This window comes from Myxine glutinosa, chromosome 10 (assembly GCF_964187855.1).
Source record: "Myxine glutinosa chromosome 10, kmMyxGlut1.1, whole genome shotgun sequence".
In the NCBI taxonomy this organism is placed as follows: Eukaryota; Metazoa; Chordata; class Myxini; order Myxiniformes; family Myxinidae; genus Myxine; species Myxine glutinosa.
Window position 1 is genome coordinate 83599291 of NC_136270.1, and position 26850 is coordinate 83626140.

General features: G+C 44.7%; 1 protein-coding gene and 1 long non-coding RNA gene across 3 annotated transcripts in view; one reads left to right on the forward strand and one right to left on the reverse strand.

Moving 5' to 3' along the window:
• Positions 1 to 236: 236 nt before the first annotated feature.
• On the reverse strand, positions 237 to 16127 carry LOC137434028 (uncharacterized). Its single transcript, XR_010985775.2, has 3 exons — positions 16008 to 16127; positions 14462 to 14537; positions 237 to 359 (listed from the first exon to the last, which is right to left on the reverse strand). It is a non-coding gene; the product is annotated as an uncharacterized LOC137434028 (long non-coding RNA).
• VIM (vimentin) overlaps positions 2128 to 26850 on the forward strand; it is a 31095-nt gene continuing 6372 nt past the window's right edge. The window contains exons 1-7 of one of the 2 annotated variants that reach the window (XM_068126627.2): positions 2128 to 2868; positions 3141 to 3201; positions 3593 to 3688; positions 4384 to 4533; positions 12780 to 12905; positions 14270 to 14490; positions 21480 to 21523. In XM_068126627.2, coding sequence (XP_067982728.2) covers positions 2330 to 2868; positions 3141 to 3201; positions 3593 to 3688; positions 4384 to 4533; positions 12780 to 12905; positions 14270 to 14490; positions 21480 to 21523 — 1237 coding nt within the window. In that variant the 5' untranslated portion in view covers positions 2128 to 2329. The remainder of the gene's footprint in view (positions 2869 to 3140; positions 3202 to 3592; positions 3689 to 4383; positions 4534 to 12779; positions 12906 to 14269; positions 14491 to 21479; positions 21524 to 26850) is intronic. The other variant, XM_078785835.1, reaches the window with a different exon arrangement.

Sequence of the window (26850 nt, forward strand, 5' to 3'; positions counted from 1 at the left end):
TTTTGTTTTGTTCCACTGCAAACCAAAGAAATACATTTGTGGATACCAAAAGATTATTTAATTTCATCAATTTTCTGGAAGAAATGGTGCATCATTTGAAAAAAGTGCAAGGGTGCCAATATTTTTGGCCACGACTGTAGATACGAAAGGGGTGCGATGGGGTACCCTGAGGACATGTGCAGCGCTGGGGTTGTTTGGTGCAGTTGTCTTGATGTTCACGGATAGTTGGCACTTTGCTCGTCGTTCCCAGGCTGTGCCGGTGAAGCGCAACGACGCTCGCTTGGGCGTGGTCTGCGATGCCTCACACTCCGGTTGCTATGGCAGCCGCACCACGTTCGGGTGAACAGGGTTCCACGACCCTGGAGTGGAAACAAACGGGCAGGAGTGGGGGAGGGAGTCCCTAGTGACGAATGGCGAGCATGGAGCAATGAATACACAAAGGAAGGTAGTGAAAGGGGGAAATTGGGAGGGAGTTGATTAAAATTGAGGATGGACATTTTTGATGAGAATTCGAGATAGCAATTGGTATTTGTGTTAAATTAAACATATGCCTTGCCATCTGGAGTTCTCATTAAACTGTTTAATGCAAGGTGGACACACACACACACACACACACACACACACACACACACACACACACACACACACACACACACACACACACACACACAATCAATAGGAAGATCATATTGTGTGACGGTCTGAATTCTGCTTCGTTGCCTCCATGGGTGGCGCCCACAAAAGGCTCTGCGTGCCGTCGCACGGGAAACAAGCGAACGACCCCTTGCTCGAGTTGCCTTTATCCGATCCGAATGAGTGCTCATCATGTTTCTGTGCATGCAGCATGACCACGCCCTGAAAGCTCTTTGGCCACGCCCCGAAAGCACCTCAGCGACGACCCGACTTCGCCTCGGCTCGCACTTGACTGTGCTTTGAGCACCTTTAAAATTTGAAAAAGCCTTTAAAAAGGATTAAAAGTTTACAGGCCATGGCGACGCCCTGTAAACAATGAGCACACCCTGAAAACAATGAGCACACCCTGAAAACAATGAGCACACCCTGAAAACAATGACCACACCCTGTAAACAATGAGAACGCCCTGTAAACAATGACCACGCCCTGTAAACAATGACCACGCCCTGAAAACAATGACCACACCCTGTAAACAATGAGAACGCCCTATAAACAATGACCACGCCCTGTAAACAATGACCACGCCCTGTAAACAATGCCCACACCCTGTAAACAATGACCACAGCCTGTAAACAATGAGAACGCCCTGTAAACAATGCCCACGCCCTGTAAACAATACCCACACCCTGTAAACAATGACCACGCCCTGTAAACAATGACCACGCCCTGTAAACAATGAGAACGCCCTGTAAACAATGACCATGCCCTGTAAACAATGACCATGCCCTGTAAACAATGACCATGCCCTGTAAACAATGACCACGCCCTGTAAACAATGACCACGCCCTGTAAACAATGACCACGCCCTGTAAACAATGACCACGCCCTGTAAACAATGACCACGCCCTGTAAACAATGACCACGCCTAAGCAGGACAAACAATTGACGTTTATTCAGGTGGATGGATAAAGGTTAGGTACAAGTCAAATGCGATACAAGGACAACCTGAGATTCAACCATTGTTTCATAATCAGTTCACTAATTGTAAAACACGAAATTCACAGATTTATATTAATTTGACGTATTCAAGCCATTAGGTTAGTTCAATGGGAGAAGCGCTGTCATGTAACATCATTTTCGGAAATTTTACATGCATTACCCCTCTACCCCAACACTGTACAAGGATGAAAAAGTTCTCCCCTCCAACAATTACATGATGCTTTGTGACAGATAAATATATTCCCGCCAAAAATTGATTTTCTAATCAGCACCTGTTGTAAAAGTTGATAAAAAGTTCTTTCAAGCAAAGGAAAGCAATTCCCGCTGGAGAAATCCCAACATTGATGTGTTGACTGCGCGATTGTTTAAAATACAACGATGTAAAAAAACTGATGAGCGAGGCAGGAGCGAAGGGGCGGGGCCACTTAGAGCGAAGGGGGCGGAGCGTTTGATCCAAACTTCTGCTATATTAGCCTCTTCGACCCTCGAATGTCCCACAGCTCGAGTCCGTGTCACCTGTCGTTTCAGGCAATCTTCCCGCACCTCGAGTCAGTGTCACCTGTAGGTTCAGGCAATCTTCCCGCACCTCGAGTCAGTGTCACCTGTAGGTTCAGGCAATCTTCCCGCACCTCGAGTCACCTGTAGGTTCAGGCACTCTTCCCGCACCTGGAATCCGCGTCACCCGTCGTTCATTGCCATGGCCTCCTCCACACGGTCCTCGTCGTACCGGCGCACCTTCGGAGTCGTGAGCGGCGCTCCACGCTCCTTCTCGTCGCGCTCCTACACGTCGGGGACTAGCGCCCGCTCCTCTCGCTCCTTCGGTCTCGGCGGCTCTCCCTTCGGCTTCGGCCGCAGCTTCGTCGCCGTCAGGTCCACGGGTCCTCTGCGCTCTTCGGCGAGCTCCATGTGTGGATTGGACGCGGTGGACTTCAAGGTCGCCGATGCGGTAAACGCCGATTTTCGCGCCACGCGTTCCAACGAAAAGGCCGAGATGCAGGAGCTGAACGACCGATTCGCCATGTACATCGACAAGGTGCGCTACCTGGAGCAGCAGAACAAGCAGCTGAGCCTGGAGTTGGCGCAGCTCAAGGGGAAGGACCCGTCGCGTCTCGCCGCCATGTACGAGGACGAGATCCGCGAGTTGAGGCGCCAGATGGAGGAGCTGAACACCCTGAAATCCCGGGGAGACGTCGAGAGACAAAACCTCATCGACGAGCTCGAGAAACTGCGCCACAAGTGAGTCCTGCGGGACGCGCGCGTCGTCGCACCGTCCAGGTGTTCGTTCACCTGTCTGCGTTTCCACAAACGCACGTCCGTCCAACGTTTTAAAGTCACGTGACAGCACCAAACGCACACCTGTCACAAAACGAAGCAAAGCAGGTCCCTTTGGTCTCCTGTTTGCCACTTTACTAATGGTTATCTTTGCCTTCATAGTCCAGACAAATTAAAGGTAGATAACGATGATAATATTCAGGTATCACCTTGCCCCTCTTCTCCTTCACGTCCAGGTTGTTGGAGGAGGCCGATCTGCGGGAACAAGCCGAGAAGAACCTGCAGGCTTTCCGCCAGGTGTGGCACAAGGCATTCACGATCGATCTGCTGTGTGTTTGTACTTAACCGAATGTACACAGGTGTGCCAGACGCCAGGTGTGGCACAAGGCATTCACGATCGATCTGCTGTGTATTTGTTAACCAATTGTACACAGGTGTCCCAGATGCAATAACATCAAAACGGTGCTCTTGATAGATTCTTGGTTACCTCTTATTCAAACTACCCACTTTTGCTTCAAAACGTGTTCCGGGAAGCCAAATATACAGTGTATGATTACCGCTCAGGTGTGTACGTCCATGAGCTAAGTATATAACAGTTCTCACCATTGATGAAAGCAAAGGGAGGAGGGCAATGACTGTCAACATATTGTTGAACCTTTTTGGACCTGATTCGACGCGTCTCCTGTAGGACGTGGATGACGCAACGATGGCGCGTATCGAGCTGGAACGAAAGATCGAGGCTCTGCAAGAGGAGATCATCTTCCTCAAGAAGCTGCATGAGGAGGTGCGAGACCAACACCTTCCCTTTCAGCACCTTTTATCCTTCAACATTCGATGAAGCTGATGACCTTTTCTTTTTACCGAACACACCTCATCACACTGGAGCACATCTCCAAACACCATCACCTCCTCCAATTGAACCTTTTCTTTTTCACCAAACACACCTCATCAGACTGGAGCACATCTCCAAACACCATCACCTCCTCCAATTGAACCTTTTCTTTTTACCAAACACACCTCATCACACTGGAGCACATCTCCAAACACCATCACCTCCTCCAATTGAACCTTTTATTTTTACCAAACACACCTCATCACACTGGAGCACATCTCCAAACACCATCACCTCCTCCAATTGAACCTTTTATTTTTACCAAACACACCATCACACTGGAGCACATCTCCAAACACCATCACCTCCTCCAATTGAACCTTTTATTTTTACCAAACACACCATCACACTGGAGCACATCTCCAAACACCATCACCTCCTCCAATTGAACCTTTTATTTTTACCAAACACACCTCATCACACTGGAGCACATCTCCAAACACCATCACCTCCTCCAGTTGAACCTTATTTTTACCAAACACACCTCATCACACTGGAGCACATCTCCAAACACCATCACCTCCTCCAGTTGAACCTTTTCCCAATAGCGCTTGTAATTACATGCCAACATTTATCTCGTCCCACAGGAACTGCGCAACCTGCAGATGCAGGAGTTGCACATTGAAGCAGATATGTCAAGACCCGATCTCACCGGTGCTCTGCGAGACATGCGTGCAGAGTACGAATCCATCGCCGCTAAAAACGTGTCTGAAGCCGAGGAGTGGTACAAGTCCAAGGTGCTCCATTACTATTCCACATCTCCCTCTGTGAATTTCTGACTTTGTGGACCCGCCTTTTGGGTGGTATGAGGAATAGACATGTGTGTAATGTGAAAGTGAAATCTTGAACGAGTTACCGAGATGGTTGCCATGGCAACAGAATTCAGCCAATCACAGCCGTGATTTAATCAGGTTGAGATAATGCCATGGGGAATAGATATCTGCAATATGAAAGCTAAAGGTTCAACGGTTTTTGAAAAATGTGGACGGATGATCGGTCGGTCGGAGCTCATTTCAATATGTCCCATCTCCGACGTTGTAGGAGGGCTCGGGTACAACAAGACATGAGGACATTGGGTATTTGGACAAATATAATTCAAGGGGAAGGCAAACCGAGGTATTTTAATTTAAAACCTTTAAATAAAATCCAACAAACGAGTTCCTTGATCACTATCGGATATCAAGAAGGTAAACGCTTGATAAACGCATTTTGTATAAGCAGGTGTTCACCGTCTTCAATTCCGAAAGCAGAAAGCATAACCAGATAAAGCTGCAGCTGTGCGGCTGATGTGGTGCCCTCTGTTGATGGGAGCAGGAATTTGTTATTTTATTTATAAAAATAAATAAATATTTAAAATAGATAAATAAATTTTATAGTTTTTTTTAATATAAAAATTTAATTATATATTTTTATATAAAAATATATAAAGTTTTTATTTAATAATTTTTTAAAATAAAAAATGTAAAAAAAAACAAACTATTTTGTATTACTTTACAAAAATTTACAAAAACAAAAATTTACAAAAAAAAATAAAAAATTTAGTAAATCAAATAATTATTATTTATATAATTTATCAAAGATAATTCCAAAAAAGTGAATGAGCTGCATGATGCACGAGTTTTGTAAGTGAGCGGACTGGCAGGATAGCTTCATGGTATGCACACTCGCCTTTGTTATCGGTGGATGCTAAAGATTCCACAACGTCTTTCACAAAGACTGGGCGAGTCATTGCCGACACCCTGAACGAATTGCAAATTCCTGCTACAGTTGAAACGTCAGTCGTGGCCAACGGGTTCCACAGACCTGGGCCAGAATCGTAGTGAATTACGTGCGGCTTTTGTAAGGTTTGTGGTTACCGGTGCAAACCATCGTTGTTTGCGAGCAAATAGTTACGTCCGGCACCGAAGGTTGGCGGAGGTTGTTTTCAACTCTGTCCATTATGATGAAAATGAAAAAAAAACAAAAAAATTCGTCATGTGTCGGTCTGTCCCGTTTGTTTCTTTGTGAGTGCGATAACTCACGAACGCTTTCAGTTATCTTCGTCAAACTTTACCAGAGGATTCCAAAAAACAAAAGTGAGGCTGTCAATATTTACCTCCGCCACCAAAGGTGGATGGAGGTTGTTTTCACCCCTGTCTGTCTCCGTGTGTCTGTCTGTCTGTATAACTGTTATCCCAAAAAGTTGTGGACGGATTTGGACGAAACTTGGTGGACTGGTTGTGTGTCTTGCAAGGACGATTCGATTTTGGTGAAGATCTGAATATGGATTTGGATATGAGAAATATTTAATTTTTTAAGTGATTCTTCACCATTGGGAGTGAGGGCCAAAAACGATACAAAGCAGGATATCTCAAAAAGTTGGGGATGGATTTGGACGAAACCTGTTGGACAGGTTGTGTGTGTGACGAGGAAGAATGGATTCAATTTTTGTGAAGATCCGGATCTGGATCCAGCTCGTAGAATAATTTTTAAAGTGATTCTTCACCATTGAGTGATATGGCCAACCAGGTGGAGGTATTGCTCTCTACTGAGTGCTCTTCTAGTTTTTGACTATATGTCAAAGGTTAAGGTTGTCTCGTTTTTGTCTGGGTGATATCTCAGCCAACCCTTGAGCTAGGAAGCTGAAATTTAGGCACAATAGTGAGCAAGTGCTTTGGCAAAAACTTTTATTTTTTGATTAATCAAATTTTTAAGTGATTCTTCACCATTGAGAGATAGCTCGATAGATAGAAAATTGAGAGATAGAAAATGATATTGCACGATATCTCAAAAAGGTGTGGACTGATTTGGATGAAACTTGGTGGGTGAGTTGGGTAGGTGACAAGAACAAGCTGATTAGAGTTTGTTTTGTTCCGGATTCAGATCCGGCCTATCAGTGGGATCCAAAACGTAAACTGTTCAGCCTGGGGTAGGTATGTGCTCCATCAAGTGCCGTTCTAGTTTCCTTGTGTAGCACTGTGTGAGGTATCGTGTTCTATCAACTTTCTAGTTCAAACTTGAAGAATCGCCTTGAAGAATTCCTTTGAAGACCCTTAACACTGAACAATTCCAGTAGTAACCTTGGAATGGGCATCCTTGCACAAAGAACCTTTGCGTATCTGACAGACAATAAATATATTGACAAATCCATTCAGAAGGGTTTCATGGAAAAAATATCAGGCTGTGTAGAACATACGGTGGCGTTAACTCAAATGCTCCTCAATGTTGAAAAGAATGGAAAACTGATCGTGACAACCTGGCTTGACCTACAAAACGCATATGGCACTGTGCCACATAAGCTCACACAGTTTGCACTTGAGTGGTACCATATTCCAGCTCATATCAGGAAGATCGTGTTCAAGTGCTATGATCTGTTTATATTTGTGAAAACCAAGGACTGGACAACGGATTTGATACGGTGCTATATTGGTGTTTTCCAAGGTTGTCCACTATCCTGTTTTTGGCTGTTTTCAATCTTTGCCTGGATCTGCTGGACCAGTCCAACCACCTCGGATACTGTGACTGGATTAGACATCACAACGTCTGCCATTGCATATGCAGATGACCTGACTCTTGTAGCAAAAAGTCCAGAAGAATGTCAACAACTCGTCAACAAGGTTCAAACGTTCCTTCAGTGGACACAAACCATGAAAGCTAAGCCTTCTAAATGCAAGTCCTAAAGTTGTCCCAAAATGCAGAGCAGAGATGTGGAGGACATATACAATATATAGCCTACGATCCCCAACTCAAAATTGATGGGAAGCAGATCACGTATATCCATTATCCACAGTCAACCCATAGGATTCCTCAGAAAGCTGATCTACGAAGATTTGAAAGATTATAACATCAGAGAAATGGTCAAGATGAAGCTGGAAGCAATGTTACAAACAATCCACGACCAACTGCCTTCCCCAGCCAATCTAAGATTGTGGGGCCAAACCAACCTTGGACTGTCAACTGTGCCATCATCACCATTGCACACTGCTCCACATCTTGAATGGGTGCAGCTACTCACTCCAAAATGGCAGATACAACTGGTGTCATGACCAAACCCTAAGATCGATTGCATCAGGCCTGGCTCCTTATATCAAAGATGCAAATAAGAAGACCAGTATTGTATCAAAGCCAAACTCCATTCCCACCATTGCATTCCGTACAGCTGATGGTACATCCTACAGGAACCAAGCTTTGCCACCTCCACAGGTAGAAGCACAGGACATCCTACAGAAGACTAATGATTGGATGTTTCTGATGGATGAAGACCATACGCCAATCGTGTTCCCTCCACAAATTACGGAAACTGCCAAATGGCCTGATGTCACCATCTATTCGGCAGTAATTAAGAATGTCATCATTATTGAATTGACAGTCCCGATGGAGGAGAACTTGTCCAATGCATATGCCAGAAAGAAAGGCAAATACGGAGACCTGGTAGCTGATTGTGAACATAGAGGATGGTGTGTAAACTACTTTTCAGTAGAAATAGGTAGTAGAGGATTTTACAATACATCTTTCAGCAAATGCCTCGTCCTTTTAGGCATCCCAAAAGGAAAGAGGAACATTATTATGGACACTGCATCCAAAACGGCCCTTAGATCGGGCTATGTCATCTGGCTATGCAGAAGCTCAAAGGCCTTCAGACAAATAGAATTACTGCCCACCAGAAATATGCTCCGAGGGAAGAGGGACGGCTGAGCGCTCTTAAAACCGGTTTAACCCACCAAAGTTTGGTCTGAAGTCCAGAAACCTCAGAGTATAGTTTGGAGTATAGTAGCCGGCGAAGCAGGTGTTGTCAATAAACGCGTACGTATTATGTCGAAAACCAGATTATGCCTTGGCTTGAGAATTCCGAAGCTCAATGGAGGCCGCCATCTTGCGGATGTGGAAGTATGCATAACAAATTGAAAAACGTTCAACAGGAGTTTCTTTCACCCGTCTTTGTTTGATTCACAATCTTATGCACCTCCAATTTATTATTAAAATACTTTAAGACCAACCTCGGCCCGCACGGGCCTGGTTATCTTCAACGAAAAGCGTCACCAAACACCGGAACCAATGAGATTCGAGCATTTGAAAAAATATTTCTAAAACCAAATCATGCAATGGAGGCCGCCATCGACCGGATGCGGAAGTTTGCATAAAACAATTGTGAAAAAGTTCAATAGGAGTTTGTTTCACCCGTCTTTCTTTGATTCACAATCTTATCCACCTCTAATTTGTAATTAAAATACGTTAAGACCAACCTCGTTATCTTCAACGAAAATCGTCACCAAACACCGGAACCAATGAGATTCGAGCATTTGAAAAATATTTTTAAAAAGCTTATTACGCGTTTCGGACGCTGAAAACGGCGTCAAATATTCTAAAATTGACGAAGAATTATTTTTTAGAAATCTCGCAGCCGTAGGGGATAGTTTTTCACGGCCAGAAATACGGTATAAGCGGTTTACATCAAGAAAGAAAGCTCGGTTTGATTAACGACAGTCACACATTGCCGTTGCAACGGCGCTATCGTCTGATCTGTCGGCACTGATCTTACTGCAAGCTAACTTCTTCTGGTGGAGGAAGCCGCCGTGCCCGGAGAGAGCCAGTCCTGACAGCGACTGAAGTTAGAAGACTACACACATACTGTGAAAACGTATGTTAAGCCCAGTTAAAATTTCTTAAAATAGGCCTTAAGCTAGCACATCGTATAGTTACTTCCTTAAGCTTCTTGTGACATTTATTGTATGTAGGTATTGGGGAGGACTGTCTGCTCTTCTCTTTTACCAAGTCTTACCGGGTACGGTACCTACACCGACCTATCAACTACCTAACCTACTGATGCCATCGTGATGGGTAAAATAGTGGCAAGAGGCTTTGGCTTCGCCGGTTCATTGCGGCTTTGCAGTCGGGTACCAGTATAGTTTTGTAGGAGTTGCGGACGAGAGGGTGAAACACTTCTTCACTTGTTCAAGGCTCCTTTATTTCAACAGAACTAAAACCCGACCGGAACTCATGCATCTTTTATAACTCAAATCACTTCCGCCCCAGCCTCTTAAGGGGGCGTGGCTGCAACAACCGAGCGCACGCCACGCCCATACCATCAATAGACCCACTGGTCCCGTGCCTGTGGATTATGCCTCAATGGGGTAACCCCCCAAAATTCACTCACACGGGCAATGTCAGTTTTCGGGGGGCCTTAACCACCCGGCCGAAACGAACCCTGATGACCCGAGCAGGGACTGTTAGCGGCTTGGCGGTAGGCGGGCCAACCAGGGACTTACCCGACGGGGGACGGCCCCGCCGTGGGGGTTGAGCCAACCGAGGGGGCTGATCTCGGTCCAAGTGAGCCGGCTTGAGGCGGTCCACTGAAAGGTGGTTCGGTTTGCCGCTGATGTCGACCACGAAGGACTTGTCCCCGACCTCCAGAACGCGGAAAGGCCCGTCGTAAGGCGGCCGAAGCGGCCCCCGGTGTGCGTCATGGCGAACAAAGACGTACTCCGCTGTACGTAGATCTGGCGGGACGTGGGCCTGAGGCAAACCATGTTGAGATGTGGGCACTGGTGCAAACATCTTGGCATTCTCCCGGAGAACCGACCGCCGACGGGCAGCGGACCAGGGGCTTGTGGCGTCAGGCATGAACTCCCCGGGACCCGCAGCGGCTGGCCATAGACGAGCTCAGCGGATGAGGACTGGAGGTCTTCCTTAGGGGCTGTCCTGAGGCCCAACATGACCCACGGGAGTCTGTCGGCCCAACTGTCATCCCGGAGGCTGGCCCTGAGAGCAGCTTTCATAGAGCGATGGAACCTCTCACACAATCCATTAGCTTGGGGATGATATGCAGTGGTGCGATGGAGCTTTACCCCCAACCCCTGGGCAACAGCACCCCAGAGCTCTGAAGTGAACTGGGGGCCCCTGCTGAAGAGATGTCCGAGGGGGCGCCAAAACGGGCAACCCAAGTGCCGATGAACGCCCGGGCCACATCGGCGGACGTTGTAGATGTGAGCGGGACGGCCTCTGGCCACCTGGTGGTCCTATCGACCATCGTGAGGAGGTGGGTGAATCCCCGCGAGGGGGGGAGGGGCCCTACCAGGTCCACGTCAACATGGTCAAACCGTCGCTCGGGCACTGTGAATGGCGCCAACGGGGCCTGGGTATGGCGATGCACCTTCGAGCGTTGGCACTCGACGCAGGCGTTGGCCCAGTAGCGCACATCGCCGCCCTTCGGAGGGTCCTGGAGAAGGCTCACCACCCTGGTCGCAGTGGAGCCGCTGAGCGCAGACACTACATAATAATACTTCGTGTCATCAGCAGAAATACTCCGAATGGCGAATTGGGCCTCAGCTTGTGCGAACCAAACGGCAGTTTGTCGTTCCCAAAACTCCGGCAGTTTAATCGAAACTGCGCTTGTCGCCATGTTCGTTTGAAGCTCCGAAAACATTCAAGAGCAACACGGGGTCACCAATGTAGGAGTTGCGGACAACGAGAGGGTGAAACACTTCTTCAAGACTCCTTTATTTCAACAGAACTAAAACCCGACCGGAACTCATGCATCTTTTATAACGCAAATCACTTCCAGTTCCACCCGTCTCTTAAGGGGGCGTGGCTCCAACAACCGAGCGCACGCCACGCCCATACCATCAATAGACCCACTGGTCCCGTGCCTGTGGATTATGCCTCAATGGGGTCACCCCCACAATTTCAGATTATTCTTCCACACAGATATTCTGCAACAAGGTGAAGATTTTTTCCTAAAGTCGACATTATTTCAGGAGTGCTCATTCTAAAAGGGGTGATTGGAAGGCTCCGAAGATGACTGCGCTGGTGTTTCACCAATGAATTCGCCCTTCATCTGACAAAAAACCCCATCTCCAACTCTGGTCATTAAAATGTCTGTGTTGTTATGCTCATGTCAATCTCTTGTCAGCAGCAATTTTCACGTCGGCCACCGTGACCCTCACCCTTTGAGACACAGCTGTGTATATTACCATTCCCTGAGATAACATCCACACAAGTATTTAGAGCAAGGTGGCAGGCTGTACAATTTCTACCGGATCGTTATCATATAAAAAGGTGACACAGCGAAAATGTAATATAACATTTTTGGGAGCTGTAGCTTTGTACCTCGACTTAAATGTATGAGAATTAGTGCCAGTTTCACAGTCGCCTCTACGCTTTCTAGCCTGGGTTTGAATCCCGACCCAGCTATAAACTGCCATCCCAGGCAGGATGATTCATCAATGTGTGTGCTGTCCCTCGGATGGACACTAAGCAGGCGTCCCGCCTACTGACATGAGTTGGTGGACGTTAAAGATCCTATGGTGTCCTTCACGAAGAGTAGGCGAGCTATCGCCGGCACCTGCACAAATTACAAATTTCTGCCCTAACCAGCAGGGGACACTACATCAGCAGCACAGCCTCACCCTCGGCCAATGATGCTACCCCGCAGCCTTGTACTGTATATGAAAGAAGAAGAAGTGCCAGGTTCACATACTACCTTATTCAGAGTCCTGCATTAATTTCCAAATGAAACATGGGAGTCTTGCAACAATTTTTTACATGGTGTATCATTCCCCAGCAAAGCTTTGATTTATACATGGCTTTCATGTGGTATTTAACTCCTAGGAGTCATTTATGAATTCAAAATGGTCTATTACTACCACCACTACCACTATTTATAGTATGACTGCCTGTATTATTATACGCTCTATAATGATGTGGCACTTTGGATTGGTTGCATGACAACAAATCACAGAGTACACTATTAACATACAGATGCACTCTGGTACAATTCATTTTTGTCTGATTAATATTAAATTGTGCAAAATGTGCAACAGTAAAGTGCAGAGAATAGTGAAGGTAAACGATTCAAATAAACTTCAAAACAAATGTGCAATTCCCATCGTGGTTGCCTTCCAAAGGCAAGCGCAGCCCCTTTTCCCCATCACTCGTTTGCAATACCGTTTCTGAACATGATGATGCATTTTGTGAAGTGCTTATGTTCTCATGTCGTTTGTAATAGTTTGCTGACCTGAGCGAGGCTGCAGCTCGGAACAACGAGTCACTGCGTCAAGCCAAACTGGAGGCGAACGACTACCGCCGCCAAATGCAGAGCGTGCAGTGCGAGATCGACGCTCTCAAAGGAGCAGTAAGTTGAAAGTACAGTAATCCCTCGATTATACGGACATTCAATATCCGGAAATTTGCTACAAATGGAAAGGAGTAATTAGGAATTACATTTTGACATGTGGATGTAAGAATCTCTATAACGGAAATTTTGCATCAAATTTTTTTTTTTCGTTTCAAAGAGATTTAAAAAAAAAGTATATAAATGCATGATCTGTGTTTTATTTACCTAAAGAGCATTTCATACTTACCATATGGCGCCCCCATGCATCACTTCCCTTCGTGGTGGGCGTTCCGTGTGATTTACGCCCCTTCGGTTTCCACACTTGTTCAAGACTATAAAGGGCTTCACCTTGTTTATGATGTCTGTAAAGCGACCCTCCAGTGACAGGGGCAGTGCAAAGAGAGCTCATAAAGCAATTACTTTAGAGGTTAAACTTGATGTATTAAGGAGGTTTGACGAGGGTTTAAAACTGAGTGACATCGTGAAAGTGCTAGGCCTCGCTACCTCCACAGCGGGCACAATTAAAGACAAAATAAGAGCCAGTGCTCAACAAGTGAATGAAAGATCGTTTTAAGGCCATTTTCCCCGCTAGAGCGGGGGTTAGCCTTGCGCGCCCCATGACAATCATGGTGCCCTGTTTGAGGCAATGTTTTTATGGCCGGATGCCCTTCCTGACGCCAACCATTGGTCGCCTCTTACGATGCGCAGGGATACGGTGTACCTATTCTAAATCGGGGTACACACCGGGATCATTCATCCCAACAAGCTGGTACTCAATTTGCCGACCTCAGAAGGATGGCAGGCTGAGTCAACCCCCCTGGCGTTAATTCAGCGATCGACCGGGATTCGAACCCAGGATCCTAGGATCCCAAGCCGGCACCCTAACCGCTAAGCCAACACCAGTGCTCAACAAGTAACACACCTTATCCAGCCACCTCTTCAGAACACGTGGATGACCCTAATATCAATCAACCTGCCACTCCTCAGTTTGTCACCTCTTCCGAGGATGTCGATGAGCCTGCCACCCCTCAGTCTTGAGGCATGCTATTTTAATAAGGTTTATTGCGGTAATTTTTTTTTTACAATTTCCTTGATTTTCAATTGGTTTTTATAGTTTTAAAATAATTTTCTCCATCGTACAGCCAAGATTTTGTTCCGTAGGAACCTATCTCCGCTTGTTTAATGGGAGTATATGGGATAATTAAATTAGATATACGGAAATCCCACCTAACGGGAGGGTTTTAAGGAACGTAACCCTTCCATATATTGAGATTACTGTACTCAATTTTGAAACAAATAGCGATTTTAAAAACTTTCGGCTTTGAATTTCTTTCCGGCATACTCTATCATTTGCTTATACTAGTTTTCCTTTTGTCCGCCAGAATGAATCGATGGAAAGACAGATTCGTGACGTGGAAGAACGGTATGCTTCGGAAGTCGATGGCTATCAAAACACCATCATCCAAATGGAAGAAGACATCCGAAGGCTCAAGGAAGACATGGCCAAGCACGTTCGTGACTACCAGGACCTGCTGAATGTGAAGATGGCGCTGGATGTTGAAATCGCAACGTACCGTAAGCTTTTGGAGGGCGAGGAGACACGGTAAGGAACAAACTGCACCGACACCTTGTAAACTTGCTTCTTCCTGCCTGCAACATTGCCACACACCACAATTTGTTTCTTTGTTAGCTTCAATGCCGATTACAAAATTCCTCCACAAAATCCAGTTTTTTTGTTTTAAAAAAATGTTTGCATCAAGTTCTCTCGGCATTATAACAGAGTGAGCTTAGCGGAGGTAGATGGAATTTTCTTCCCACATTTGCATTCAGAATTGTAATTACTAGGGCGTGCCCGTACGTGGGTGCAAAAAAACATGCGTGCAAACAACAACAACAAAAAAAAACTTTGAAACCACGTGGCAGTAACGACCACAGAACCCCCCCCTCTATTTACATGAAATGGTTTGGTCCATTCGCAAAGCCAAAGCGAACGGCTTGCGAGTACGGTAGAACCCCCCCCCCTCTATTTACATGAAATGGTTTGGTCCATTCGCAAAGCCAAAGCGAACGGCGAACGGCTAAATCGCCATAGCTCGGTAACTACTTCTCCGATTAATATGAAACCTTGAAAAGGCACATCCTCAGGTCCCCAGCAATATACCTGGCAAGTTTCAAGTATATCGGACCCGTGGTTGTCGAGAAACAGCGGTCACAGACACACAGACATACACACACACATACACACACACAGAGATTACTGGAATTATAGATAGATAAAAGAGCAGTGAGGGCCGACATTCTTCAGGACCAGGGATGGAGAATTGGTTGCTGTGACATCTGTCAACTCATCCACACACCTGGACAGACCTTGCACAGTGGAATTATCTTCTGGAGACGCAATGTCGAGCAAAATATTTGGATCAGATTCAGTAACTCAGTTTTTGAAGTTGAGGTTCAGTTTCCCTTTTAATTATCAACTTGCATACTGTATTTAATCTGCAAGTAAGAAATTTGTTGAACAGACCGTGGCCTACTATTTTCTAATAGGCACTATGGAATACGATATATCCAACTTGATTGCAGACAAGACAGCCAGCTTTGTCATAATCTGAATAACAAATTGCCAATGCAACACCCCCTGCTGGTACTCCATCAAAATAGGAGGACTAGTCAGATTCAACTCCACGGTAGAACAAAGTCAGCATCTGATAGCTCAGAGGGATATCCTGCCGTCATCAAACCTACGGTTATATCTCAAAAAGTCGAGCAGAGTCAGTTTCAGTTCATGGAGGTCTCCCATTGAAATACTAGGCTTGGGGTCTGTTTAGCTTCAAGATCTGGTGAGCGGTGATGCACATATAATATTCCTTTCATTCAGAGGTTTTATTTCAGCAGTTGCACTTCCTCTCTTGCACCCTTACTAGAGCAAACGACCTTCAGTCATGAGGGTTTCTTTCATCGGGGATTGCATGTCATGCCAAAGCGATTCCTCCCACAAAAGCATGCTGAGCCGGAATGATGTTCTGCTTTTCTGCAAGGTTATCCCATCGTCCAAAACCGTTATGACAATTAAATAAACGTATTCATGTAACTTGTATGTCGTGTGTAACGCTGGCCTACCTTTATGGTCTGGAGGCGGTGGCAATGATGGAGACAACAGGCTGCAGGTTTGTGAGAGCAACTAGGTCAGGAGGATTGCAGGAATGAAGAGGGTGGATAGATGGAGGATGGATGAACTGAGGAGAGGAGATTGGTGTGCAGACGAGCTTGATGGGGAGATTGGTGAAATACTGGCTGAGATGGGCTGGACACTTGGTGCGGATGGGGGAAGAGAGAATGACAAAGAGAGCGGATATATTGAGGGAATAAGGTAGGAGGAAAGGAGGTAGACCGTGGTTGAGATGGGAGGATTGCGTGAGGAGGGATATCACTAAGGTAGGGGTGGTTGGAGAGTGGAGCGAGTTGGCTGAGGACAGAGGGGAGTGGAGTATTATGGCCAAGGTAAGGCAGAAGATTTGAGCCATCAGAACTCACCCCTTATAAAGGGAAGATGAGAAGAAGAAAAAGATATAGTGTCTTATAAAGAAAAGGTTCTGCATAATTTGGGAGACAACCGTTCTGTAACGATGCCGAATGAGATGTAATAATGTTCCTCAAGGCTTGTTTAGGAAGAGTGAGGGATTCTTGAAGAGAAGTTGGAGATTACCTGTTTGAGCTCAGCCAAGAACCACTCAAGGTTCACTCGACAACCTTTGCCTTGAATGTGGATCATCATCATCTACTTTATGATTGTATACAGTATGGTTAACTCGATCTTTTAGCTACATAACCTCATTTTCTGTCTCTCTTCTGTAACTATCAGATAATGATGGACAAATGTTGTCATGCTTTCTGCAAAGTCATGCTTTATATTATTATTATTGTGGGTTCCATTTCTGCTTCTTCCCCTAGTTTTCCTTTCCATTTATGTGATTTAGAATTTGCGGCTGTATCCAGCTGGGTCACCCACCGTGCTCTCCTCTTGGTCTCATTCTTCCCTATATCTATTATTTCTGTGTGGCAAGGACGAATTGATTTGATTTTGGTGAAGATCTTGATCCAGATCTGGATACTAGAATTTTTTTCAGTGCTTCTTCACCATTGAGAGATTGGGCCAAAAACTATATACAGTATCGCACGATATTTCAAAAAGTTATGGACGGATTCGGATGAACCTTGGTGGCTGAATTGGGTATGTGAAGGTCCAGCCTATCAGTAGGACACAACCACGTAAGCTGTTCAGCCTGACGGAGATACCTTACAGATAAAGGCTTTGTCCAGGAAATAGTGGTTAATGTCCGTATTTTTCAACACCAAGGCATTATCGCACAATCAACTTCCGTAAGCTAAACGCTCTTTCACCTACCTCATTCTCATCCACCCTCTCTGAAAAAATGTCCACTTCTCCCTTCATTGACCTCCACACCCCTTCCGACCTCACTGACTACTACAACCACACTCTCTCCTCCTGCCTTGACCAGCTTGCGCCTGTAAAAACCAAAACAGTTTCTTTCACCCATTCTGCTCCCTGGTTTACCCCTGAACTCCACCTGATGAAAACTCGTGCTCGCCAACTTGAAAGACTCCGCAATAAAACGGGTCTCACAGTTCACTCCCAAGCCTACAAGGACCACATACAACACTACAAAGATGCCCTCTCCCGCGCCCGCTCTGCCTACTACTCTCAAATTATCCACTCTGGCTCCGGAAACCCAAAAGCACTCTTCTCGACAATAAACAAACTCCTCCGCCCCCTGAACACCACCACCCAGTCATTCACAGTAGACAACTGCATCTCCTTCCTCTCTTTCTTCCAACGCAAAATTGACAACATCTACAACAGCTTGACCACCGCCGCACCCGCTCCCCCTCCAACCACCTGCCCCCCCTTGTCCTGCCATCCCCTGTCTCGGTTCTCCCCAATCTCTCCTACTGACCTCTCTGAACTCCTCATAGGAATGAAAACTGCCACCTGCACTCTTGACCCCATCCCCTCCAGCTTTGTCAAAGCCTCCCTCCCTGCTCTCTCTCCACTTATCATTGCAACAATAAACTCCTCCCTGTCTACAGGCATCGTCCCACCTTCCCTCAAAATTGCTGCTGTTACCCCCATTCTAAAAAAACCTGGTCTAAACCCTGACACCCTAAACAACTTCAGACCCATCTCCAACCTACCCTTTCTGTCAAAAGTTTTGGAACGCGCTGTAGCCACTCAACTCAAACATCATCTCTCTGCCAATAACTTGTATGAAACATTCCAATCCGGATTCCGCTCCAACCACAGTACTGAAACTGCTCTCCTCAAAATCACCAACGACCTTCTCCTCTCCTCTGACGCTGGCAACCTCAACATTCTCGTCCTCCTCGACCTCAGCGCTGCCTTTGACACCATCGATCACACTATCCTCCTCACCCGACTTGAATCCACCTTTAACGTCACCGGCACTGCCCTCTCTTGGATTAAATCATACCTCTCTGACAGATGCCAGTTCATCTCCATCAATAACTGCAAATCCCCCACTGCTCCCCTCCCCCAAGGTGTCCCCCAAGGTTCAGTTCTTGGCCCCCTCCTCTTCATCCTTTACCTGTCCCCGCTCGGTCACTTAATCCGCCGTCATGGTCTCCAATTCCACTGCTTCGCCGATGACATCCAGCTTTTCATCTCCACCAAGTCCGTCTCCACCGACACCCACTCTATCCTGACAAACTGCATCACTGAAATAAAATCCTGGCTTCAAATCAACTTCCTCAAGCTTAACTGTGATAAATCTGAAATAATCATCATTGGCCCAAAAACGCTCACAAAATCCACCCATAACTTTGCCCTCAACATCGACGGTATCCCAGTATCCACCTCCCCTCACATCCGGAATCTTGGCGTCATCTTTGACCAAACCCTTTCCTTCGACAAATACACTAAACAGATCACAAAGTCAGCCTTCTTTCACCTGAAAAACATTGCCCGTCTCCGCTCATCCCTCTCCTCCACGGCTGCAGAAACCCTCATCCACGCCTTCATCACCTCCCGTCTGGACTACTGCAATAGCCTCCTCTATGGTTCACCCTCAAAAATCACCAATAAACTCCAATACATTCAGAACTCCGCTGCCCGTCTACTCACTCATTCCCGGACCCGTGACCACATCACCCCCGTCCTTTACAAGCTTCACTGGCTCCCCATCCCCCAGAGAATCCAGTACAAAATCCTCCTCTTGACATACAAAGCCCTCCATAACCTGGCCCCATCCTACCTGGCTGACCTCCTCTCCAGACACACTCCCACCCGCAACCTCCGCTCTGCTGGTACCAACCTCCTGACCCCCTCCATCCGGACCAAATTCAGATCCTGGGGGGACAGGGCCTTCTCCATCGCTGCTCCCACCCTCTGGAACTCACTACCTCACACCATCAGAGACTCCTCCTCACTCACCACATTCAAAACATCACTAAAGACCCACCTGTTCAACGCTGCATTCAACATTCAACCCACAGCATTTAACCCCTGACTATCTCTTCTCCTTCTCCCTCCTTTTGCTTTAAATATTTCCCTATTGATTCTTGTCTTGTCTTTTTGATTCTTGTCTTATATATATGCCGTATATCGCTGCTGTTTGTTTTCTTGATTCTTGTCTTTTTGCAATTGTTGTTTTCATGTATTGTTATGCATTATGTTTTCCACTCTGTCAAAGCGCGTTTGGGCTTCTGGAAAAGCGCTATACAAAATAAATGAATTATTATTATTATTATTATTATTATTATTAATGTTTGCATGACAGGATAGCTTTGTTTGTGGTGTCCTTGCTATTGAGTTGTACAATGTAGGTTCAATCCAAGGACGTGTGGGGCAGACAAAGTAAAACAGAAACAAACTAGATGGTATTCATAGAATACTTACCCTGCACAGCCAACTTAGTGCGAGCCAATGCTTCTGTTTATTTAAGGGTTTTTTTCTTTGATGTAATATAGCTGCCAGACCACGTGACCAATGACCTCACACGCTTACTTACATTCTCGAATATAATTGCGTAGATAATGGTCAAGAAATTTCAAACTTATCAGACTAAGTGTTGTACTTGTCGAAGTATGACGTCATAATTAAGGCACCAATGACGTCATCGTTAACGAGCCACATTTCAATTTTTTCAATGGCGCAGTTTCGGAGATAGAGGTGCAAAGTTTTTCCAAGATGGTGCCTGTATCACGGGACTTATGACGTCATAGTTATCACTATAAATTCTACAGGAGGTGCTCCGATGGTGAAAATTGTGTCAATTGGACTAACAGGTGCAGAGAAAATAAAAATTTCAAACAAATCGGATAAAGCGTTGCACTTGTCAAATTATGACGTCATAATGAAGGCACTGATGACATCATTAACGTATCATATTCCCCAGGGGGAGTACTTGACAATGAACCTATGTTTCAATGTTTTCCAGTGAGCGGTTTCATAGATATAGAGGTGCAACGTTTTTCCAAGATGGCGTACCACATGGCCTATGATGTCATTATTATCACTAAAAACATGTCATAATTATTACAGGAGGAGGCACTCCTTTGTTGCAAAATTTTGTGTCAATCAGACCAACACTTCCTGAGAAAGTGAATTTCAAAAATCCTCCCCAAATTAATTAAAATAAATAAATTAATAAATTGCACATTTTAAAGATCCAAACGTACGCGCGCAACTGATTGCTTAACCCTGCTTTTCACTTCACGAGCGCAGGGTAACTACCAATGTGGTGGAGAGCGAGCAGGGGATGCTGCCTCTTGGAACGTACCATCATTGTACACACTTAGGTTGTATATTTAAAACAAATTAATAGGCCACTATCTTTTTAGGCCATTGTGCGCCATTGGCCTGGCCAAATTCCCTGCTTATATTGAGCTGAATAATTAACAGGCCTTGTATCATGTGGACGCAGTCTTCATATATTCAAATGATCATATTATTTTCCAGAGTATTGGTGCTGCCAAAGCAATATCTAGGCAGAGAACAGACTAGGTGGTAACCCTTGGCATTAGCAGTTAGGGCAGGAATTTGGCCACAATAGAGGCACACAATGTCCTACTCTTTAAAAAAGGTACCGAGAATCTTTAACATCGGTTAGCATAAGATAGTCCACAGCACATTTGACTTAACATAACCCCCAAAGGAAAGAATACTCCTCGTTGCAACATCACTTGTAAAGCGCCAGAATTTTTTTTCTGGCGCTTTACACCAGAAAAAAAGAAGAAGAAACAAGTAAAGCACCAGAGTGATACTTTATTCTCAGGTTCAGAATAAAACCTCGACGAGATGGGCTCAAGGATGAGTATGACACCTCTCGTCACAGACCATGATCACCCAAAAGTTCTTAAATTGATTATCAGTACTCTAACTTAATTATTTTATGCATTTCAATCACATATATCCAGTCCATGCTGTTATTGGTATTATTTGATTGTCGAGTATAAAACTTTTGTTGTTTGGTCTTCCACTTAATTCTGGGTAGGATATGTCCAGCCCAATGAAATAATCGATTGTGTGCATGTTCCCCATCGCCCAATTTGCAGGATCACCATTCCAGGACAACAGCTATCGTCACTCTCTCTCCGAGGTAGGTCAAGCTCTTGTCATCATGCTTGAGCAATGCCTATTCTCATCTCATCATGCCTATTCACATGAGAGCATCATGCCAGCAATAAAAAGTGTAATTAGCTGAATCAATTTTTTAATTTGTTTGGTGACAAAGTAGAAAGAGGATTGACATTTAGATTGACAGCTTTGCAGCACACAATGGCCTACTCCTTTTGAAGAGCACCATGTGAACTTCAACATCCACAAAGGGACAGACAATACAAAAGTTTCCTCCGAAGGACGGCATACTCATTGATGCAACAACATGTCTGCAAAACACTAGGATGACGGCTCGTGGTCTCCCGAGAGGGACTCTAATCCAGATGAGACGGTTGAATTGTGAGTTAGGCTACCGTGCTACCTTGTCAGCTCTAAATCCAGCTGAAGACAACAGTATTAGACATGATGTGAAGCTTCTGGAAACTGGGGATAGTAAAAACCTATTTAGGGAGGGACCAATCTGCCTTCGCTCCTTGGTTTGATCTACAATCGATGCCAGCACTATTACGGGAAAATATAATGGACTGCTTAATAACTAGGTCTGCTAGGGTGGTGCAGAGGTCACGCACTTCCCTTCGAGCTGTCTCGTAGGTTCGATTTCCATGAAAATATACGTTAAAAAAAAAAAAATTCAAGAGTTTAGTCCTATGGAAGTAGTTAATCCAGCAGCAGTCACAAATACCACCCTTATACACCATCCCCCATTGAACCTTTAGTTAAATTGAAGTTCTCCAAAACTGGGTGTTCATGGAAGTATTATGACAGGTGATTTGTGTTCTCCAGTGTTCAAGTATATCATTCAATTTAAATGAAATAAAGACTGTAAAAGTCGTATAAACAAATTAATTATGGAGTTTACTGCCATTTTCTGCAGTGTCCATTACATCCCCCAATCTAACGCATTACATTAGTTCATGCCTGTTTGTGCCCATTATGACATCCTCAAAAACACCAAGTTTCCTGTTTGGAATGATTTTCAATTTTGATTGACTGCAGAGCAAAAAAAAATTAAAAAAAATCGCACCTGTGTCTGTAGGTAGCAGTTCAGTTTGCCATTTTAAATATGAAATAGGCAAAGCCGAGAAAGGAACGAAACCCTTTAGAATTGCCCTTTACAACCGTAATAATTACCCTTTAGAACCGCAATAATTGCCCTTTAGAAAACATTAGAATTACCCTTTAGAACCCCTTAGAATTACTCTTTGTAACCCATTAGAATTACCTGTACATGCAGAATTAAGGTTGGTTAGAACCCTATAGAATTAAGGTTGGTTAGAAAGGTTGGTTAGAACCCTATAGAATTAAGGTTGGTTAGAACCCTATATAATTAAGGTTGGTTAGAACCCTATAGAATTAAGGTTGGTTAGAACCCTATAGAATTAAGGTTGGTTAGAACCCTATAGAATTAAGGTTGGTTAGAACCCTATAGAATTAAGGTTGGTTAGAACCCTATAGAATTAAGGTTGGTTAGAACCCTATAGAATTAAGGTTGGTTAGAAAGGTTGGTTAGAACCCTATAGAATTAAGGTTGGTTAGAAAGGTTGGTTAGAACCCGATAGAATTAAGGTTGGTTAGAACCCTATAGAATTAAGGTTGGTTAGAACCCTATAGAATTAAGGTTGGTTAGAACCCTATAGAATTAAGGTTGGTTAGAACCCTATAGAATTAAGGTTAGTTAGAACCCTATAGAATTAAGGTTGGTTAGAACCCTATAGAATTAAGGTTGGTTAGAACCCTATAGAATTAAGGTTGGTTAGAACCCTATAGAATTAAGGTTGGTTAGAACCCTATAGAATTAAGGTTGGTTAAAACCCTATAGAATTAAGGTTGGTTAGAACCCTATATAATTAAGGTTGGTTAGAACCCTATAGAATTAAGGTTGGTTAGAACCCTATAGAATTAAGGTTGGTTAGAACCCTATAGAATTAAGGTTGGTTAGAACCCTATGGAATTAAGGTTGGTTAGAACCCTATAGAATTAAGGTTGGTTAGAACCCTATATAATTAAGGTTGGTTAGAAAGGTTCTTCTTCATTTTTGACAGACGGACATAGCCAAAATTGAAGCGGCTTCACCGCTTAAAAATGATCTCACTACTCCGTGCATGTGTGATTGGGACAAATTCAGAGACAAAGTACTGTAAAACGAAAGGCTTCTCTTCATATTCATGTTCTGATTAGTGTTCAAAATATAACATTACATTTAAATAAGATGTTCATCGATCATACACTGACGATCATAAATTGACAAGACAGACACGAACCAATTGCTTAACCCTGCTTTTCACTTTGCGTGCACTGGGTAAAAAGGGGCAAACACGGATCCCCTTAACTACAGTCCTATCGGCTTACTGTGAATCATCAGCATGGTCATGGAATCCACCATCACAGTTGACATGAAATCATCCCTTTTCTCGAACAGCCTCATCTCTGATCACCAATTCGAAAATTCGGATTCAGAATGGGCCATTCCACCTTGGACATGCTGCTACTACTTTCCCCAACAATGGATGGGGCGCTCAATACCAGACATGAGATCAGGGCCTTCTCTAGACATATCTCGAGCTTTTGATAGTCGGGCATCCCACATTGCTTTCCAAACTCTCTTAAACTTATCCAAGGCCAACTTCCCTCTTGAGTTGTGGATCTCTTGCACTCTCATAGCCAACATGTGGCTTTCAACGGAATCCTTTGATCTCCTCTTCCTGTCAAGGTTGGAGTTCCCCAAAGCAGTGTCATGGGACCAGTCCTATTCCTGATCTTCATAAATGATCTCTCTGACTCTTTGGAAAATCCCTTTTATATATTTGCTGACGACTCCACCCTCTGCTGTAACATTCCTCATCCTTCAGATAGACAGGCAGCAGTGTCTTCACCCTCTTCAGACCTTGACACAATCACAAGCTGGTCAAGCACTTGGAATTATGGCTATCTTGCATCGTGCAGAGTCCTTTCTTGGCACACCTGAGCTCTTTTTATGTAGAGTCTCGAGGCTTGTGTAAGAGCTAGAACACCGAGTGGTCACACCAGAACAAAAGAAACAGTAGAGAGAGAGAGAGGGAAACACCAATAATGGAGTTGAAGAACAAAATAGAACGTGGACAAACAATTAGTGTGGGGAGGAATGGGAGGCAGGAACGGAGTGGACAGGATGAATGCAGGACACTCGGGAAGGAAAAAATGTGTATTTGGAAGGAGGTGGGGTTGGGGTGTTAACGAGGATAGATAAGATAATGGTTTTGGACATGGTATGATCGAGGATGGATGATGGTGTCCTCAAAACCTTCATCCACAGCTTGATTGAATATAGCTCGCCCCTCTGGTCTGGCTCCCCTACTTCATACCTAGCTCAGCTTGACGCTGTGGAAACCAAGGTCTTCAAGATCACTGGAAACTCCTGCTATGAATCTGAGTCTATGGGCCTATCACTTTGCCATCGCAGACAGGTTAGTAGTCTCTGGCTTCTTCTTCTTCCTCTTCCTCCTCCTCCTCCTCCTCCTCCTCCTCCTCCTTTCTGGTCTTACACCCTCTGCAGGGCCGGATTTCTGTTTAACAAGGCCCGGGACATTAGAGTAGTAGAGGCCCCCCAAATCCCCCTGCCCCCTGTACCTCCCCCATCAACCTCACAACGTCGTGGGAAGAAATAAAAAATAAAAAAGAGCTGAACGGCATTGCTGTGTATAGCTTATACTAATTTAGTTAGCCACCCAATTTATGAAATTTAAGTCACTCCTATCCTGAAAGTTTCGTCTTAATCGGACATGTAGTTACTGAGAAAAATGAGGTTTAGCCCGTACTGACAGACGGACAACCCGAAAGAATAATGCCTCCGGCTACCTTTGGGGGAGTAGACATAAAAACAGTTTGCAATGTTACTTTGCGCTTGTACTACATAATTATCACTATATATATATATCCATAGCGCAGTTATATATCCATATATATATTTTGTATACAAAGTCGAGGCTCATGTAAAAGCTAACACACATTAAACACAAAAAACATAAACGGACACATAAAACATATAATAAAGGGAGCGGGAGAGAAGATGGGGAGAGAGAGGGAAGCACACAAGCACAACACCAGAACAGGGACATCGGGAGATCTGTGGAAGGGAGAGGGCTTGGGGAGGGGAGGGAGGGGAGGGAGGGGGGAGGAGTAGGAGGGGTACACGGTATAAAGCGAATGAACACTCCTAGAAATTTCAGGAAAGAATTTGGAGATTGAAAGAGCTGGATTTGGAGTGTTTTAACGGGGGTAGAAAACATCAAGGTTTTGGATGGGGGAAGATAAGAGATGGTGGTGAACAGCTGTTTTGAAGACCTGGAGGGAGGAGAGGGATTGAAGAGGGTGGAAGTTTGTTCCAGAGGTGGGAAAAAGAGGAATTAAAGAGTGAAAATAGCAATACAAGCAATATGAAAACGCACTGTGAAAGAAATATGAAAATGGACTCACCACTTTTAACGTTTTCCTTCTTGATTTCGCACTTGCAAAGCAAACCGGCTCTACCGGGAGTTTGTCTTCGTCGTATATTTCCTTTTGCACATATGTCTGTCGATGTTCATTAATAATTGTGCAGTGTAAGAAATAATTTTTTTGCTCGATTATAATAAGATTCGGCCTACTGTATAAAACAATTCTAGTCGTGCGTGGTTGCGTTGCGTCATTTTGACGTGATGATGCCTTCTCCCATAAAAGATCATGGGATTTGTGTCGTATGTCACTCATTGCTTGTCTGGTATTAGTTTGTATTTTAATTAAACGTTGGGTTATTTATACTAGCAACGGTACCCGCCCCATGGGCGGGGCTTCAATTGGGAGGCCCAAATGAAAAGGCAAAATATCAGAAATTGAAGGCTTTTTTTTTATTTTAAACGATTTATATAAACATCCGTCAAATCATATCACAAGCAAATCATCAAAATCTAAACAGTAGTTGTCTAAATAAAAGCCACATCACTGTTCATATCGGTAAATATTATTCCATTGTTTGGAAAAACAATATGGCCTATTTTACTCCAGGGGGTCCCAGGATTACCCACCCAAAATTTCGTTGCGATCGGTTCAGCCGTTTTTGCGGTACCTGGGAACAGACGGACAGACAAACATTTGGTGAATTATAGTAAGATTAGACCTTGAATTCCTGTCTCTCATCTCTGCTAACTCTGAGACAAGGGAATAAATAATAGTAGATTTAGAAATAAATGTACGGTATGTTTTTTTTTTTGGGGTCCCCTCGAGTTTAGGCCCTGGACAAATGTTCTGTTGGTCCTCCCTTGAATCTGGCCCTGACCCTCTGCCCTCTCCGTG